Source organism: Stegodyphus dumicola, chromosome 1 (genome assembly GCF_044657685.1).
Source record: "Stegodyphus dumicola isolate Sdum_Otavi_A_Nest chromosome 1, ASM4465768v1".
Classification (NCBI taxonomy): Eukaryota; Metazoa; Arthropoda; class Arachnida; order Araneae; family Eresidae; genus Stegodyphus; species Stegodyphus dumicola.
Window position 1 is genome coordinate 113528282 of NC_140768.1, and position 19877 is coordinate 113548158.

Here is a 19877-nt window from a genome sequence, read left to right on the forward strand (position 1 = left end):
GTATACTGTATGTTGTCGCCAATAAAGTCTGCTTGGCGAGATTTGCGCCGGCGAAACGGAAAAGTACCGAAAAAACATTTTTATCTCTAGCGCGTGAGTCTCTGTATCGGAAATTCTAAAGATATGCTCGTTTTAAAACTATTTTGCGATATTGCTGTTGCACTGGATCTTATGGTTTAAGTGCGAGGAACATGATATTTAATAAAGAAAGGTAACACACAAAATGTTAAAAAACGCCCCTTTGGACGTAATTTAAAATCTGAAACATTTCAGATTTTTTTTTTATTAAATTATTAATATTGTATATATTTTGCATGTTTCGGTAATGTTAACCCTGTAGAATAAAAATAGGTCTTAAAAACAAAAACGACTCGTGCTTTCAATTGATGCCCAGATTTGAAGCAAGAATATATAGTGTATAACAATACTATAATTGCCGGAATCGGTATTAATTACACAACGAGTGATCTCTTATTATTACTATAGATCTATTATTACTAAAATTACTCTATTATTCTCTTATTATTTATTATTACTCTATTATTTCTAAAATAGCATATCTTTAGAATTTGCGATATACAATCTCGTGCACTGGATGTTTAAAATAATAATGATGGATGATAAAAATGTTTCATTCCGTGCAGTGTTGCTCTCTCTTTCAAATTCTTGAGTTAGCTAATCAAAATCCATCAAATTCATCAAAATTTCTCAAAAAATTCATCAAAATTTTACAAAATATGAAATTTAAACATGTTCCGGTGGAGGACTACCGTATTCAAAATTTAATGCCTCTAGGCACAGTCATTTTTTCAAAATGCGACTAACATGCATACGCGCAGATCCTTCATTATTTAACTTCTTTTAAAATAATACTAAGCGATAATATTTAGTGGGAACAATATGAAAAGTTATATAACCGTTTATTAAACTCCAATTATTCAAGTTCATGAAATATTATTGATCTTACAGATAATTAAGATTATTTAAATTATTCAGCTTTGTTAATTAATTGTTCACGATTAAAATCTGTGTACATTGGAAAAAGTTTTGATATAAGTAACTTTTAATGCGATTAAAAAATTTTTAAAGTGATTAAACAGATTGCATAAAAGTTCAGTTTATTATCTTTTTAATCTGCGGCCTTTATTATATTTTACGAGATAAGCACACTATCGGTAAGCTTTTTTATACATGGTTTTGTTTTACGTATACGTTATTAAAAAGTAATCTCATAATTTTCAGAAAAACCTGCGTCGAAATCTTTCAAAACGTGCAGAACTTTTTCTCTTGAATTAACACCATTTATTTATTTTTTCCTTTAAAATTCTGTTTGAAAAATATTAAGCTAAAATTTAATTTAGTGTAGTGTAGAGTGTAAAATATATTTATTATTAAAATATTATGATTAAAATTATCGATTACTTTGCTTACAATTAGTACTATTTCAATAAGTACAAATTAGTACTATTTATTTAAAATGGAAATAATGAAATCGCGTGAAAAAGATTTGTATTTCATCTCTCTTCGGTACGTGCTGTGTTGCCAACTTATTTGTTTTCTATTTTTTGATGAATTTTAACTTCAAAATTTTATTTTAAAATTTTCTGCGTATAATTTAAACGTTACAGTCATTTTACGTATTTTTATTATTGCTTATTAATTAATTTCTGAAGATTAGGCATTCTTGCATTTTTAATATTAGACAGTAAAATCTGTGTATTTAAGTACGAAAACTTTTGAGCAGTCATATTTCATTGAAAACACGTTTACTTCCTAGGGGGCGATCCTGTTGCTGATTCCGAAAGAATTCGAATTCTATCAACTCCTGGCGCCGCCAGGAGTGAAAGCAGCCCCGTTGTGGAATCAGAACAAGGAGAGCGGCAGCAGTGCTCATCTTTCAATTATGCATCAAGATCAACGAATACCAGTTTGCGACGGAAATCGTCACAAGATAAAAGGAGTGACGAACTCCAACACGATGACCGAGCATTTTACAATATGGGATTTTCATTGTCACCTTCTGACCTTGAACGAGGCTGGAAACATCGAAGGTCCAGCATGAACGGCAGCGTCTGCTCTAATAGTTTACGTCGAACGAAGAGCGAATCTCGAATATCCATTCATAGATTTCCGATAGATAATTCATACATCAATAAAAAATATGGGGTATTACCGTCAGAAACTATATCCCAAAAGGTAACTTTCACTCTGTTTTCTTCCAAATTAATCGTGAATTATTTTTCCTTGTTGTGAGAGAATTTAATAAAATTAATTTTTGTTTTAAGATAATTAAATATCTGTGAACAGCTGTCTGTCAGGTCTAGTATATGTATCGAATTGTAATGTGTACCTGAAGTTCGTATATCATAGAAGCTAAAGTGCTTGATAAGTAAAGAAATTCCAGTTTTTCTTTAAGGAGGAAAAAAAAAATCTACTATATTTTTATTCCATGAAGTATTAATTATTTCAACTGTCGTGTGCCATGTATGTTTAGAAAGATATAATTCGAAGAAGTTTTGGTGAAAAGCTTGCGCAGTGACCGTTTGAATGTTTACACAATCGTGCCGCGAAATTTAATTTGCTGTCAAGGAATAATTTTAAATCGCTTCATAATGTGAATAACTATAGAAATCATTCAATTGGAAAAGAATTTAAATTTGAATTTTTGATATGATTTTTTTATGGCAGTTTTAAATGTACTGTACCAGACGTGCTGTGATCTGCTAGACTCAGCTCATGCTATTTTTAGCTCACTGTGAGTTGGGAAGTGTGCCACAAAATAAATAGAAAGTGGTAAGCATTTAATTTTGAATCAGATTTATGTATTCTAAGTAGCATTAAATTTGTGGGCTTGTTTTGATTATGTCAGACAAGTGAGATTAGACACGACAAACAGAATTAATCCTGACCAAGTTTCTTACTGACAACCATAATGAATCGTTTTAAAAAAAATATTAGAAAGACTGTGTACAAATATTTCTCACCTGCCTGTATAAATCTTCTGAATAAATTAAGGTATTTGTTACTCTTAAACATTTCCATTCATTCATTTAAAAGTACTTTTATGAAACAACATTTATATACTTAAATTCTGGATTTTCTAAGCATTTTAATTAAATTATATATATATATAAAGATGAGATAAAATTGTCACATGTTTATATTATACTTCAGTTTAAAATTTACTGTTTATTCCAAATGTTTTAGATGCAAACTGATTTCTAAATATCAGTTATATTAAAAGTTTATATTAATATTTCATTTATGTTTTGGGCTTAATACACACAATTAATCAAATATTTTCATTTTCAATTAAGGAAAGCTCTTTTTTTTTTTAAATACATTCTCAGCTTTCCTCCTCCCATCTGTATAAGAAAAATGTATTTTAAATTCTTAAGACAAGCATCAAATAAAATACTTTAGTAAATAAATAATAATTGGGATAATAATACCAATAAAAGAGTCCAATTGAAAATTACTTATTGGTTCATATGCATCACTCCAAACTGTTACTAAAATATTGAGGTTCGATAACATAATTAGGATTTAGAATAACATAATCATCATTTATTAATAATAATAATAAGTAAAAATGTTTCATATATTTCCAAAGAAGTGAAATTATGAATTTTTCAAAAAACTGATCATTTTATATTTATATATATATATATATATATTCTTTTTATTAGGCTGCGAACTATGTGCGATCACGATGTGCCTGCAGTTTGACCTGCTTCATATCTTTCATCACTTCTGTTTTGCCAGTTCTATCATGGTTACCTAAATATAAACTTGAATATCTGCTGCCAGATGTAATATCTGGCTTTACTATAGCTATCCTACATATACCTCAAGGTGATTCTTTTATTAGCATAACTTCTTATAGTTGCCAAATTTTTTTGTTGTTCTCTTTTTATTATTTTTGTAAAAAAAGAAAAAGAAAAAACCTGGAGAAGTAGGATTTTATATATATTGTATACTAATTAGATGCAATTAGTTGTTACTTAAATTGCTGAATTTTTCCCATTTATTGTACCAATACATTTAAAAATTTTTTATTAATTGCTTTGCATTATAAGCATATTTGTGAAGCTATATTCAATGAAAGATTTATCAGATTCATTATAAAAAATGGTGTACTGTGCTGGTTAAATAATGTGCACCAACTTGAATTTTTAAATGTGTAAAATTCAGTCCATTGATTGATAGTTTCTATGAAAAGCACCTCAAAGCCAAAATGACAGAAGTCCACTTTCTTCTAGTTCTGTTCTTAAATTTAGGTGGCAACAATAGAAACTGAAGAAGTTAGACCTCTTTATTTTTGTTACTTAAAATGCATTCAGACTGTATAAGGTTGAATTGCAACAGTTATGAAAAGTATATAATATTTTAAGCCATGTGTTTCAAAAAATACTTCTTAATGATAGTTGAAGTACATTTTAAATTGGTATCAAGAAAATCTGTATTATGGATATTTGATCACATTTTATCATTTATATAGATAGTACTGGGAAAAGTGTGATCTTATGTATTCCTGCTTCACATCATTTATCAGTTTAATTTCTTTTAGTAATTAAAAACTATTTTCTATATTTTTATTGCTTGCCAACAATTTCAAAATAATCATGTTAAAGAAATCTAGATTGTTCCTGTAATGAAGTTTCATGTTTTGAATCATGGAACATTATTATTATTATATTAGCAGTTATGATTCAACTGTTTTTGCAATAATCATAATCTTTTTCAGTATTTTTAGAATCTTCAAAAGTTTTGTCAGGTACTTTTTTAGGGATGTTAATTGTTAAATTCGAACTCTTAATAAATAACTATAATTTAGAATATGGAGTTATACTCCTGATTGTATGCTTTAACATATTAGTACAGTATATTCATTATAAGACTACTGCTTTACTTTTAGGTATGGCTTATGGAGTCTTGGCAGCTCTGCGACCAGAAAATGGATTATATGTTTCATTTTTTCCTGTAATTATTTATTTTCTTCTTGGTACATCAAGACATATTTCAATAGGTAAGACCAATTGTTGAAAAATATTTTTATCCATGTGTTCCTAAATGAACTAAATTTAGATCAGATCTCTTTTATAATTAGTTGTGATTAAATAATTTTAAGAAGTCTTTAAACATTCAAATAAGAGTAAGATATGTGCCTGTGAAGAGTATAAAAAGTAAAAAAATAAATTATAAGTTACTGAAGTTCCACAAAGTCTTGTAAAGAACAATATAAATATATTGCATAAATATATTCAATCCTGAAAAGCTAAGAGTATGGAAAATAGGGGGGTTGAAATTTGGTAGTATTATCGTCATTTATTAGATAGGAAGTATATCCTGTCGTCTGGCCAGAAGCCTTTCCTGAAACTTCCATTTATGAATCTTCTACATCTATTACCATACAGTTTGGCTGCTGCAACCATGCATGCAAATGTGAATGCACCATTCAGACTGTTTTATACATGAAATATGGAGGATGGGCATGGATCATGCAGTTGGGATTTTTTTTCTTTATTTATTTTTCCATGTTTATTTTTGCAGCATTCAAAGACCACAGAGTTAAGATAAAAATTACTTTTAAGTAATCTGAGCTAAACTATAATCATAATTTGTAATTAGCTGTTTTGTTACATTGTGTTTAATTTTGTCCATTTATTTTTTCATTCATATATTGATAAAATAAGAGTGTCTTTGAAACTTAATTTTATTATATAGGCATAATTTAATAATAAATTGCAGTTGTATAACAGTTTTTAAGTAATTAAAAACTATTGTTAATTTTTATATTTTATTGTGCAATTTTTATTATGGTATTAGTGTAATGAATTCTAATAATATTATTATAATACTTTTACGATAGTAAATAATTATTATATATACGAGGGTTGGGACAAAAGTCATGGCAACTATTTTTTCGTGTAGATATGTGAACGGATCACAAAACGTATATGTGTTGTGTGGAAGTTCTGCAGGCATAGTGTGTATGTAGAACAACAGATGGCTCTGTGGTAGTGAGGGCTCTGAAATCAGTCGGTTGGTGAGCATCATGCGAGATGGAAGTAACCCGTGTTGAGCAGGGCACTTACATCAAAATAGCCGTTCTCCGAGGGAGAAATGCCATGGAATGTCACAGTGAATTAGTAGAAGCCCTTGGGAAGAATGCCCTACCATATCGTACAATAGCACGCTGGGTAGGAAAGTTTCAGCAAGGACGTGTGTCAACCAGTGATGAGCAACGTTCGGGATGATCCGTGAGTGTGCGGACCGTCTTGGCACATGCCATCATTGAGCACCTCATGGATGAAGACAGACAATGAACGTTACTGGAGTTAGAGAGGGCAAGTGGCATCGAGAAATGCACCGTCAACAGGATATTGCGTAATGAGCTACAGCTATGCAAAATTGCTTCGCGGTGGGTACCACACGCACTGATAGAAGTTCAAAGGTGGGTGCGCTATGCAATATGCTCTGACCACTCTGAATGCTGGGTACAGCACGACGATCAATTCCTGTCACGAATAATCTCCAGCGATTAATTTTGGTCCAGGGCATACGAACCAGAACTGAAACATCAGTCCGCGGAGTGGCGACATCCTAGATCACCAAGACAGCAGAAAGTCTGCCTCAGTCAAATTGATGGTGATCGTCGCGTATGATGTCAGGTGTGTCATTGTTTGCCACTTTGTTCCTCATGGCAGAACAGTGACCGCACAGTACTACAGGGACTTCCTGGTGCAACAGGTACGACTTGGCGTTCGGGATAAACGTCCGGATCTTGTGGACAGTGCAATAATTCTGCACGACAATGTAAGACCACATAAAGCAGAGTGAGTTAATCTTTAGATTATGGTAACTTGGTGATTTTTTGGCGAAAATTTGGCGACCAACCCTGCTACAGCAACCTGCTAGTTTTTGTTTGGACGCCATTTTGTTTTCACGAAGTAAAGTCTTTTTTTTTTTTTTTTTTTCTCTCTCTTTCTTTTACTCAACATTTTTTTCCAACAATTTGCTAGTCGAATTACGCATATGCTAGAACTTTTATGGAACAAAAGTGCTTAATCATGACGAAGATTAGGTGCGAAATTGTGAGAAAGTGCAGAATCGCCCGCTGTTTGCTGCGTTTTTAAGAATTATACATACACGGTATCATCCATGTACACGTCGACCTATTTTCACTTAAAAAAACATCCCAGAATTGCACAATGGCATTGCACACACTCTTGACTGTATGCATGTACGTTGCTAAAGTCCTAGCTAGTAACCTTTATCGCCTTACCAAAATGTCGCCAAACTACCTGTTACCATATTCCAAAGATTAGCCGCAGAGTGTGTACAGCAGCTACTCCGACCTTAAGGATAGGAAAAATTGGAGCACCCACCGTACTCTCCTGACATTTTGTCCTGTGACTTTGATCTCATTCCCAAGATTAAAGAACCAATTCGTGGTAGGTGGTTTGCAACACGAGAGGACATTGCTAATGCTGTGCGCACACAGATGACCCGATTCACACGTGGGGCAGCAAATGTTGAGGCTGATGGTATTCAGCACTTACCACATCGTTGGCAGCGTGTTGTGACAGTAGCAGGGGACTACATTGAGGATCTTTAGGCCCAGGTTTGTCATGTAAACTTTATGTGTATTGTGTTATTCTTTTGCACAGTGAAGGCCATATTGCCCTGTATACTACCATAATAAATTCGTGTTCTACGATATTTCAGTGCTGTTCATTGTCCACACATGTAGTTAAGACCTTGTCTTTTCGTCTGTATATGTCGCATTTTCTAACCAGACTGGTATCTTCAAGAAAAAAAATAGTTGCCATGACTTTTGCCCCAACCTACGTACATATATATTTTACTTTTGAACTTAAATGTATATACGTTACATAATTGTTTTACTGGCTGGAAAAACCACAAAATTTATTTTAGCGGGGAAAAATCCTTGCAATACTGACAAATTTCACATTACAATACTGGTAAATGTTACAACTAGAATAGTAGCAAATGTCACATTAAGTCAACTACGATGGACATATACTGCTCAAATAAGGTGAAAACTAGACCCCCTTTTTTTTTCTATGCTGTAAAAAGTATACTTCTGCTAAAAATATAGTTCTATTATTTTTAGTAGTTTTATTTTTTAAGGTAAGCGATGGCATATGCAGTGTTGAGAAAAAAATTGAACATGCCTGGTTTCCAGGTTTCAAATCAATAGGAATCTTAACTTCTTCTCATATGAAACAAATGTGTGAAAAGCATTCAAAGGCACGATCCTCTAATGACATTGGATCTTTCCCTCCTTTGTAGTAAATTTTCTCTTTCTGCTGAAAAGAGGACCCTCGTGTGTCCTTTTGTCATGCTACACATAATTAACACCCCTTCTGGATGATTCTAAGGGTTTTGGCAGAATGCTACTCAAGATTATGTTCGCAAATACAGATCTAAAGATCAATACATGACCAAACAGGGGCTGAGGATTATTGTTTGACAATGATTGCGTGACAATAACTTTGTAGGTGTGCATGGCCGTTGGAATAACACAGATACATAAAAATATACAAAACAAATACAAGAATAGATACATGTACAAGCAAAAACAAACAGGTACTAACATAAGGAGCATTGATATTAAGATAAATATGAAGAGAGACACACATGTAAGATACAAGAGTAAAAACAAGAGGAATACAAGAGTAAAAACCTTAAATACTTAAAAAAAAAAAAAAAAAAAAAAAAAAAAAACCTAGAATACAGAATTGGGTAAAGGGAGTCATATGTGTATTTCTGGTATCCTTTTAGTTGTAAATGTGCTGTGAGTACTTAAACAGAGATGAAGTAATGAGTACCGGATGTAGAGTTGTGGTGCCAGGAGTTAGTGTTAGAGTTCACTGAAAGTGCAGTCTGCACTATAGTTCAAATTTGCAAGAGTTCAGGCTACACTAAAGTTTAGTGTACACTGTGGTATTAATAGCACTAAATTTGGAGTTTGGCACAGTCACTAAGTTTTAACGCAATTGCTATAGGTTGGTACAGTCGCTACAGCTCAGACACTATGTTAGGCACAGTAATTTCAGTACACAGTCACAATGGTTGCACAGTTACTATGGCAGTGAACAAGTTTAAGAGAATTATCTAAGTCACGGTAGGTACTGATGTTCACTGATATGTGCACTAGTGCTTAGGCATAATTGGAGTTGGTGCATGATGTATACATGCGGTGTACCATGCATTGCAGTAGGTTGGAAGGTGATGTCTCACTACAGTAACACTACAGTCACTGCAGTCTCACTACAGTAAAATCTGTACGTTTTTCTGATTTGGTCAGACAAGAGATATTAGAAATAACAACGGAATAAAAATTAAATGTTTTAGCTTATGGCCATCTGTAACAAATTTAGTATTTCTCCCCCCCCCTTCTGAGATTCTTAAAAACAGTATTCGCGTATCTGATATGTGGTAATTATTTTGTGTTTCACAATTGTTCACATGGTCAGTTAAGGGCTAGATTAAGTTACACAAGCTGTATATTGGAAGTATATCTACAGTCATATTAATTTACGAATTATACATATATCCTTGATCAATAACCATATATCAAAATTCAGGAGGGAAAAAGAGCAGCTTTAGCTTATCTCCCAGTGCTGAATTAATACAGGGTTCGTTTGGTCCTTAAAAGTCCTTAATTTTGGCCATAATCAGCAGAAGGTCCTTAATTTTAATCATCTGAAATTTCTGTCTCTTTTTTTCAATTGCCATTTTGAGTGAATTAGCATTTTGGAGGAATAATTTCGGCGATTCACTGGCATATATGGTTATCTTTTGAATGGTTTATTTGTTTCTGTTTCTAATATAATTGATGGGATACTCAAGTTTCTAAGCAAGAAGTGAGTGAGATATAAGCATTTCGAAATTCATTTTTTCTAATAAAGAGTTCTTAAACAACTTTTCGCTTTTGGAGATGTCAATTCTTTTATTAAACGGTTCTAAGCAGGGCCAGATTACCAATTAGGCACAGTAGGCACGTGCCTAGGGCCTACGAAGGCCAAAGGTCTTAGGGCTTTGAAAAAAATATATTGAAATAAAAATACCCCAAAAACTTATAAACATTTTTATATTATTATATAGTGAAGGTCAAAATAATATATGTAAATACAAATACACAAAAAATACGAATACAAAACGTTTGGTTTACTAAGTAGATCCTAAAATAACTCCTTTTTTCGGGATTTTGACACAGCGAATTCGTGTATTATATCTTCAAAATTAATGCCGTGAGCGACATCACTTTCAATACACAGAAGGCCCAGTGACGAAGTTCTCTCTTGACCCATAGTTGAACGCATAAAATTTTTTATAAGCTTCAACTTGGAGAATGATCTTTCTCCTTCTGCATTCGAACCCAATATCGAAAGGTATATGCGCAATGCAATATTAACATTTGGGAAACTTGACACAAGTTTATCCTTTATTTGTAATTTGATGAGATCCGTTATAGAGGTGGTTTTGGGGTACAAATTTGAAAAAATCAAATACTCATCAACAAAGTTTTCTTCTAAGTCAGACGGATACATTTTTACCAGAGCTTGAGCCTTAACCTTGATAATGTCCTCGGTCAGTGTATTATCCGTAAGAAAACTAAATGTGTCATAAAGGCTGGTATACGCAGTGCGTCTCTTTGTCATTTCAGCGCAAAGCACATCCAGAACAATAAAAAAAACAATCTTAAAGGAATCTTTGGCACTGCGAGAGGGAGTCTCATCTGGCCCTTCATCGAACTGTCGTTTTCTCTTACGAACTCTAGTTTCGGATTCTTTAAATTCTGAATCTGGTGCAAGGGCTTTTGCCTTAAGATAATAGCTATTATACATGTCCTCAGTTCTGCAGTGAGATAAATATTGAATTAAACTGTCGTAAAGTCGCACCATCGTGTTAAACTCGATGCCAGGTTCTTGAAGAGATTTATTTACAATATCGATGTGTTTTAGTAGATCTTCCCAAATAACTGTGAGTAATACCATCTCCAAAGTATTCATTTGATGGATTAAGGTTTGTGCCTCAATCATTGTTGTAGGTTTCATACCTTCACTAGTTGAAATATTTGTAAGAATACCACGTATATCATCATAATGGGCACATAATGTTTTTACAGCCTCATAACGTGCTGACCATCTGGTCTCTGAAAGTCTTTTTACAGAAATTTTACTTCCCAAAGACCTTAGTTTAGACCATCTTTGAGGGGACGCTGCAAAGAAATTGTAGAGCGATTGCAAAATTTCAAAAAATTTTACAGCTTCTAAGCAGCTTTCTGCCGCCGCTGTGCCAACTAGATTAAGACTATGAGCTCCACATGGTACCCAAGTGGCTGCGCTGTTGATTTCCCTAAATCTAGTTTGTACTCCCGTCCACTTATATTAGCCGCATTGTCATAAGACTGACATCTGCAAAATTTTGGGTCTATTCCCTGATTTTCTAAAACTGAAATTAGAGTGTCAAAAAGATACTTGGCATCATGTTTTTCTATTTTAACAAACATCAAAAATCTTTCATATATATCTCCAGTTTTTGAGACATATCTAATAACTATGGAGAGTTGATCCGTATGGCTAACGTCAGGTGTAGAATCCACAGTGATTCCATAATACTTGGCTTCTTTGATTTCTGTAACTATTTTTTCCAATACTTTTGACCCCAGTAAAATTATTAGTTCTTCATACGTTGTGGAGGATAAATATGATACTTTTCCGCGGCCTGGATTACCGTATCTTCTTACATGTTCTTCTAGAAACGGATCAAATTTGGCTAAGAGATCGATACACCCAAGAAAATTGCCATTACTAGGATCACCATGTATTTCATTATCGCCTCTAAACGCTAGTCCTCTTTCGGCCAAAAACTTAATTACTTCCACTACTCTTCTTAAAACCGTTGTCCAATATGTGCTTTCTTTTTCCTTGACAATATCAAACGTCTCATTAATTTTTCTAGTTTGTTGGTAGTTCACTAAAGCAGAAATAGATGCAAAATGTTCTTTTGACACTTCATGACTTGAAATTCTCGAATGTGCGTTTTTCCAGTCATTAAAGCCTGTAAGGAATTGGTTACACAGGTTTGGATTTCCAGGTAGGTCCGATTTGAACAAAATACATTTATAACAAAAAAACTTGCCAGTAGATTCAGAAAATATCAACCAGTCCCTTTTTATAATATCATTGTTGTTCAGTTTTCTGAAAAAATAATCTTGTGATGGACATCTCATTATTTCGCCAAATTTAGTGGCGTATAACTTAAAATTTATATCCAATTTCTGCACAGGGTGATTACGAGAGAAGTAATCGATAAGATCTGCGCTTATGGTTGTCCACTGTGCTGGATCAGAATTGAAAATACTTGAGGCTGATGTTGTTGGTAGTGATTCAGGCACCACCTGCTTGGAAGCGTCGTTAAAATTTCGTAAACCCCCGTCAGCCTCGTCTTCTGTGACATTCTCAGTTTTATTGGTTGAATATTCTTGCGAGTCCCAACAAGCCTCAGCTTCTTTAGGTCTAACCTCGATCGAGGAAATATCTACCGCATCTGCATTATCTTCTGTCTCCTTAGAAATGTTAACATATTTCAATAAAGAACCTTTAATTTTACTAAGCGACTCACTCACTTTCTCTTTCTTTTTGCGTTTTTCATGTCCACTTTGGTGTTTTCTTTTATATCCATCAGACATTTTTCGCTAAAAAAAAAATATTTAAAAAAAGCTTTTATAAATTGCGCTTAAAAGTTTAAAATAATTTTTTAACTTTCTGATATACCATAATAAAAGCGATGGGCACGCACAAACTAAAATTTAAACTTGTTTTCTCCTTCTTCTCGTCACCTTTAAATATACATTTTAGTTTGCGCCCGTCGCTTTTATTATGCTATCAGAAAGCTAAAAAGTTATTTTAAATTTGTTAAGTAATGCATTTTAAACTTGTAAAAACGAAACCCGGATTTACGAGTATGGATTAAAATTAAGCTATTCCAAAGGTGATTTGGACTGTACTATTTCTACGACTACTACTGGAGATTTTTTACAATAGTATGGCCAAACCACCCCATAGTAGGCCTACTCAAAGTTCCTTGCATTGTGCTGCATTCTACGGCGGACTATTATACTAATAAGAAGTGATAAAATGAAAATTCTATTATTTATAATGGAATGAAGCAATATTCCAGAATCAAAAACTAGGTTGAAATAAGTAGAGTATAAAAACAACTTTCCTTTACTTACCTTACTTATAATAAATTTAACTTCCAGTTTTTAAACTAAAGATTGACTTGGGGTTGAGCGTGATTAAATACAAGCACAGGCATACACGCTCTATCGTAGTGTTTACATATTAACTTATTACACAACTGAGCTACTAAAACAAAAGACCTTAGCAGCAGGGAAAACCTCTCGATCGCGCGCAAGCGTTTGGTAGTGGGCATGGAAACGTGGCCAACTGTGTCAAACGCATGTGCCCATCCGAGAGGTTTTCCCGGCGGCTAATGTCTTGTCATGTTCATGTACTAAAACCCTGGAATTCTGCATGGAATTTGGTAGATATAAAAGTTGCATTGTTGCAGATAAACTCAATTCTGGAATTATGGCTATTGAAAATGGCTCTATGAAAAATAAAAACATTAAAATCCCAAAATAAAATAATGTTATTTTACCGCATCATCACATTTTCGGATTTATATCTACAACAAAATTATTACTTAATATTAGCGGTCAATTTCAGTTAAAAAATGTTTATTATTTCGGGGCCTACGCTGCTGGAGTGCCTAGGGCCTATGACACCCTTAATCCGGCCCTGGTTCTAAGTTTGGCGACTTATCAACATTTTGGCGATTTTAAGATCAGTTTCTATAGAAAATTTTTAATTCCAAGATCTGTGAATTTTTGGGCGATTTTTTTTAAAACATCCTAACATTGATAAATTTCATTAAAATAATGGTAATATATTGAAATTATATTTAAAAAATAACATTAAAATAAAACATTTTTAATTTTTGCTGCCATATTATAAAATTTCATTTTGGCAACTTATTATACAATATTTTGAATCTGAAAAATAAAGAAGGTATAATGCTATAAAGCACAATTTACAAAATGGCTCTTAGCAAAAGCAAAATTAGCTATGTAATTAGTTAAAAATATCTTCTTTTTAATTTTTTCATAGTAAAAGTTTTTCCCATGTAATTGTCTCGGAATATTCAAAATTCTCAGAATATGTATCAGTTTTCTCTATAAAATAAATGTTACCCTTTTTCCCTCCTTTTTTTTTTTCCAAAATATTTCTGGCTTTTTGCTGTTACTGAATTGGTAGGGGTAATTTTTCTTCAGTATTTTAGCCATTGCAGCTTGGAAAGTTTAGAACGATTTGAAGGCACGATTTGTAGACACACGATTCTAGAAATATGTGACAAAATTTAAAATGTCTCTATGGTATCAACACGTAATAGATGTATTTTACTGAAAGTTTGCGATGAATTTCTTACTTTTTATAGAACGTCTGGAAGAACAATCCTGATACTAGAATCATTTTCTTAACATGTTTACCTTCCCTTTATTTTCTCTACTTTTCACTAGACAGAAGCATAGAAAGTATCAAAACTGCTTCTAATCTTGTCACATGGGCAGGCATTATAGAAAGGGATTTTTTTATTAATAAAGAAATTGAAAACTTACAATTTAAAAGATTCATCAAATATGTTTTAATGCATCATACACAGAGCTGGCAATAGGCATTTTCCCACCTGATGCAATCTCTGTGGAGCCTAAATTATGCTTCCAATGCCTGCTCTAAATTCTAAAAGTTTTGTCATTTCCAGATTTTGTTGTCTGGTGTGTCACTAAATTCTAAAAATTCTGCCACAGTGGCTCTGTAACCGGCCTTTACTATATGCATTTCTTCTGAATGTTTATATTACTAAAGAAATAAAATTAGCCATTTTCTATGCATTCTAAATGCATTTCATGTTTTTTAGAATAACGGAAATCTTTAATTAAATCCAAAAATTCTAAAATGAAAAGGAAACGGGTTGAAGAAAGGAAATAATAAAGACAAAGAAAATTATTCTTCGAAGAAAATGTGCAGTTATTATTATGCAAATTACCCAATTGTTTATGATTTCAGCCTTTACTATAATTTCCCATTTCTATTTCCTCATATGATAGAGTTACTGAGCCAGATTAAATTAAAATTAAATTGTATAATCTTTGACCACTAGTCCACACTTTTAGTTTGAATTTGACTGTTCTTCTTTAATTACGTCACTGCGAGCTGTAAATGATTTTGTTAGCATCAGAACATGCCTGTGTATTCTAAGTTCTTTTTATATAAGAGGCTTATTTAAACCTTTGTCTGATGTTTTAGTTATTTTCAGACATAGCGATAGTTTGCTTCACATCAGTTGGGTTTTCGACTTTTAAACTTTAACCAGATCAAGTAAACCCTCATAGGTACATTGTGGAGAGGTTGACAAGTTAGTAGATAAAGCAGTTAGGTTGATGCAGAAACTAGCGAGAGCATTGGTTTGCATTTTGAGACAAATCTCTACTTGGTAGAAAAGATGCTTAAAGAGAAGCAGGGGTGTTTGTGCTCCGGGGAAACCCCGGAATTCCGGGGATTTTGAACTTCGATACCCGGAAATTCCGGGGATAGTCGTTCGAAAGGAAGTAGGAATAATAATGAATTATTTATTTTGATCTGGGTAATTTTGTTTGCTTTGAAAGCAGAAAACACAAGGTCAGTGTGTGTGGTGAAAACTTTTCCTTTCTTTCTCCAAAGGCAGTCATAATGCATGAAAAAACTTCTTTTTTGTTCTTTCCTTATTGCGAGTTCTCCCGGTTCTCGGACATTCTCTTCTGGATTCTTTTCGGCAAGTAGGCGCAGCAGAAAAAAAAGGGAGAGACTTCGTTCGACCAGATGTGCAATCACGTGACTCTGGGTTCAAAGGTCTTATCTCTCCTGGCGTGGCGCCAATAAGTAGAGAAGGGAGATTTTTCGCCGTATTAGCTATTTGTCATTGATCGCTTCTCAACTTTTTTTTCTCCGCTGTGTAAAATTTTCGTTTCATTTATTGATGCACGTGTAAATTTTTCGTTTCGTTTATTGAAATATTTTGTTATTTATGTATGCAAGAGAATTTCACTATGAAATTTCTCGATATAAATAGTGATATTATACAATTAGAAGAAGGTGTCCGGAATGCATTTAGGTGGAATTGGATTGAACGGAGAGATGGTAATGGGGGTACCATCGCCACATGGTGCAAGAAAATAAATGTTGCTGGACAAGCATATTGTGTTTTTTGTAACTCACTGCTGAAGTATGGTGGGGAAGGATTCAAGGCTTTCACAAATCATTCTAAAACTGTGACGCACATAAAATATTCAAAGTGCATTAGACATTCAATGACTTTAAGTAATTATGCTAATTCAAAAAATACTGATGACTTACTGGAGACTTATGCTCGGCCATTGGATATAGTGACAAGAAAAGCACGCCAAGAGATATTAATAACTTTGTTTATTGCCGAGAATTCTCTTTCTTTCAATGTAGCTCCCAATTTAATTGAACTCTGCAAACAGTTGAGCCACGATCAGACGGCTCTAAACTCGTTGGAAATGTCCAGGACTACTGCATGTTATAAGATGAAATATGGGCTTGCAAAAACTATTAAGGAAAATATCATTAAAACTTTAAAGGAGACTCCATTTTCTCTAAATTTGGGTGAAAGTACTAGCAATGCTCAAGAAAGTATACTGGCAATATTGGTGCAGTTTTATGACAACAATCAAAAGGAAGTTGTAGTTCATCATTTTGCATCTCTAAAGATGGAATCTTGCAATTCAGAAGCTGTTTATAAAGCAGTTGTTAATACTATTGAAGATAATAATATTCCATGGGCAAACTTAATTAGTGTATTAATGGACTCGTGTAACACCATGCGTGGAAAAAAAAAAGGGTGTTGAAACCAGACTATGATCAAACAAAGCACCCCACTTATTAGATATTGATGGTGACACATGTCACACAGCTAATAACTGTGCAAAAAAATTTGCTTCATGTTTTGATAGATACTTAGAAGATTTGTTTTATGACATCTATTTTGATATGAAAAGCTGCAGTAAAAGAGAAAATTTTTTCAAAATCTGTGAATCCCTTGCCATTAAAAAACTTAAGCTCTTGAAGAGACCAGACCATAGGTGGGTGTACATTTTATGTGTTTTAGAAAGAATCAAAAATCTGTAAGATGCTCTTATTGCATTTTATTTTCACTACTTGGATTAAACTGATAAAGGGGATTATTTTTCTTATGTTGAAACTGTATACAATAAAAGAAATATTTCTGCAGCTTAGAAAAAAAATGTTGAAGGGGTGTATTCTTGCTTGCATTCCCAACAACTCACAAAGGATGCTTTAGCTCGGAGAAAAAGAATACTAAATGGGTTATTTGTTATGCAAAACAAAACTTTATTGCATATCTCATTATATTCAGCAGTATTACCAGAGTTCAACACATATATTAAATTATTTGAAACAAAAAACCAATGCTTTATTTAATACATTCCAGTATTTATAAATTGATGGCAAAATTTTTCTCTTTTTTTATGAAGCCAGAAAATATAGAGTGCACATCTTATAATGATTTATTAAAGGTTGATGTCACAAATCCAGAATTCCATCTACCTAGCAAAGTAATATTTACTGGTGCAGAAGCTTCCACTCTCCTGAAGAAATTATCAAAAAATCATCCAATAGCAAAAGAATTCCAAATTTCTCTGATGAAAGCATATACTAATACAGCACAACATATGAAACAGAAATTACCCCTTAAAAATTCATATCTAATTAGTTTTACAGCATTAGATCCAGAGCTAAGAGGTAAAACCAGTACAATATTAGCTTTTGAAAAATTATCTTTTATGTCCCATATTTTTAGTGATAATGAAAAGTCAAAAGTAGAAGCTGAAATAAGGTTATACCAGAGTGATATTGATATCACCAAAGAAATGCTCTACACATCTGATGAAAGTGGAAATCAAGTCAAGTGTACAACTGATAAAAATTCGTCTAAAGTTTTTAATTTAAAAGATGATTTCACAAATGATTATAAGTATCCTACATTGGCTAAATTGGTCAAAGCCTGCCTTAGCTGCTTCCATGGCCCATTAGTGGAAAGTGCATTCAACTTAATGGATACACTTGTCACTGACTATAGAACCTCTCTTAAGATTGATTCCCTAGATGCAGTGCAGACTTTTAAATATGCTTTAATGGCTTCTAAAGAAACCTCATGTGAAAAATATGGCTAAAAAAATCCAATGACTGATCCAATTCACAAAGATCTCTTACTGAATATGAACAGAAGTTGGAAAACATATCAAGAGGACTTAAAAACATGTATTTCAGATGAGTCACCTATAAAAGTCTCTGAAAAACCTTCTACATTAGCAGAAAAGCAAACAGCTTCTACCTCTGCATGTGCAGTTCTCGAGGAAATTTCTTCAACTGTAAATGAGGAAAATAAAAGTCAACCTTTCTGCAATTATGAAGTTCACCATAAAAGAAAGACAAGCCCACAAACATCAGAAAATAAAAAAAAAAGCAGCAGAAGTTAGATAATTTTTTTTAAAGAATTAATTCAGGTAATTTAAAATATTTACATAAAATGTAGTAGTTTATATGTTTGAAAATTTATGGTTATTAACTTTGCAAAAAAAGTAATTCATTGAACTTTTATAATTAGGTCATTCAATACTTCATAATTGTAATTTTTCATTTCTCTCCCCCCCCCACTTCTCGAAACTCCAAAATGTCGGTTAGTAAGTCCGTAAAAGTTTCAGGGGATTTTTTGGGGTCCCACAAACACCCCTGGAGAAGGAAATCGATATAAACTAGCCAAAATGTTTGGGAAGGCTTCAAATTAAAATGACGGATAAATATTTTGTTGAGTGTTGTTGTTACAAAACATAAATGTTTTGTAGCTTTTAATGTGTAATTATCCTAATATCGTTCTAGAATCAATGTTATAAATTACATGTATTTTAAACTGTGAAATTTGATTAGATTTTGATTTTAATAGGGCTTTTTTAACAAATATTGTTAAAAAATAAAATTTAGTTGTGGCCATGTAAATTCATAATGACTAAGATTATCTAATTACTTAATTTAATTATTTATAACTAACTGCTTACCCTTAAAAATTATCTCTACGTATTAAAGCGAGTTATTGCCTTTTGTTAATACTCACTGAGGTCACAAGATAAAATACAAAAATGTAAAAATTCAAGTAAAACTTATTCTTTGAATCTAGTGAGACTTAAAATAATACAAAATTACTTATCTCTGTTTCTTTAATGGCTTATTGGAACCTTAAAGCATATTAAATGGGTTACAACCCCTAAAACTCTACACGAAGCTACGACATGAACTGCATCAAACAGAGCCCGACTAACTTTCAACACTTGCGAACCTACATCGGGCCTTTCAGGTTTGTTCTAATGAGCAGGTCTCTCTCTAGACAAGCAGCAGCAGTAACAACATTCAGTCTTTTGTTCTGAATCATGCTGATTATGATCTTACTTCTCATTTTAACCTATGCCGTTTGACATAAAATCTACCTGTTATTACTCAACCTCTAGACTGACCAAGTACGTGACAAAATGAGACATTTAAAAAAATCAACATAAATCTAACTGTGGTTAAAACGTAAATGTCACTTATCTTCTTTCAAATATGTCCATCTGTTGTAAGTGTAAAACATTTAATGCTATTTGATAAATTGCATAAAACTAGACTAGAGGAGAAACGCGCTAATGTGACAATAAAAATCGTAAA

At 32.8% G+C, this 19877-nt stretch overlaps 1 protein-coding gene across 4 annotated transcripts in view; it reads left to right on the forward strand.

Annotated features, from left to right (window-relative positions):
* Positions 1-19877, forward strand: part of LOC118184166 (sulfate transporter-like) — a 257622-nt gene that overhangs the window by 163636 nt on the left and 74109 nt on the right. For 2 of the 4 annotated variants that reach the window (XM_085819539.1, XM_085819545.1), the window contains 3 exons: positions 1778-2196; positions 3690-3855; positions 4919-5029. In XM_085819539.1, the coding sequence (XP_085675665.1) occupies positions 1778-2196; positions 3690-3855; positions 4919-5029 (696 nt within the window). Of the gene's footprint in view, positions 1-1777; positions 2197-3689; positions 3856-4918; positions 5030-19877 lie in introns of those variants that run through there. The other 2 variants (XM_085819555.1, XM_085819550.1) reach the window with 2 other exon arrangements.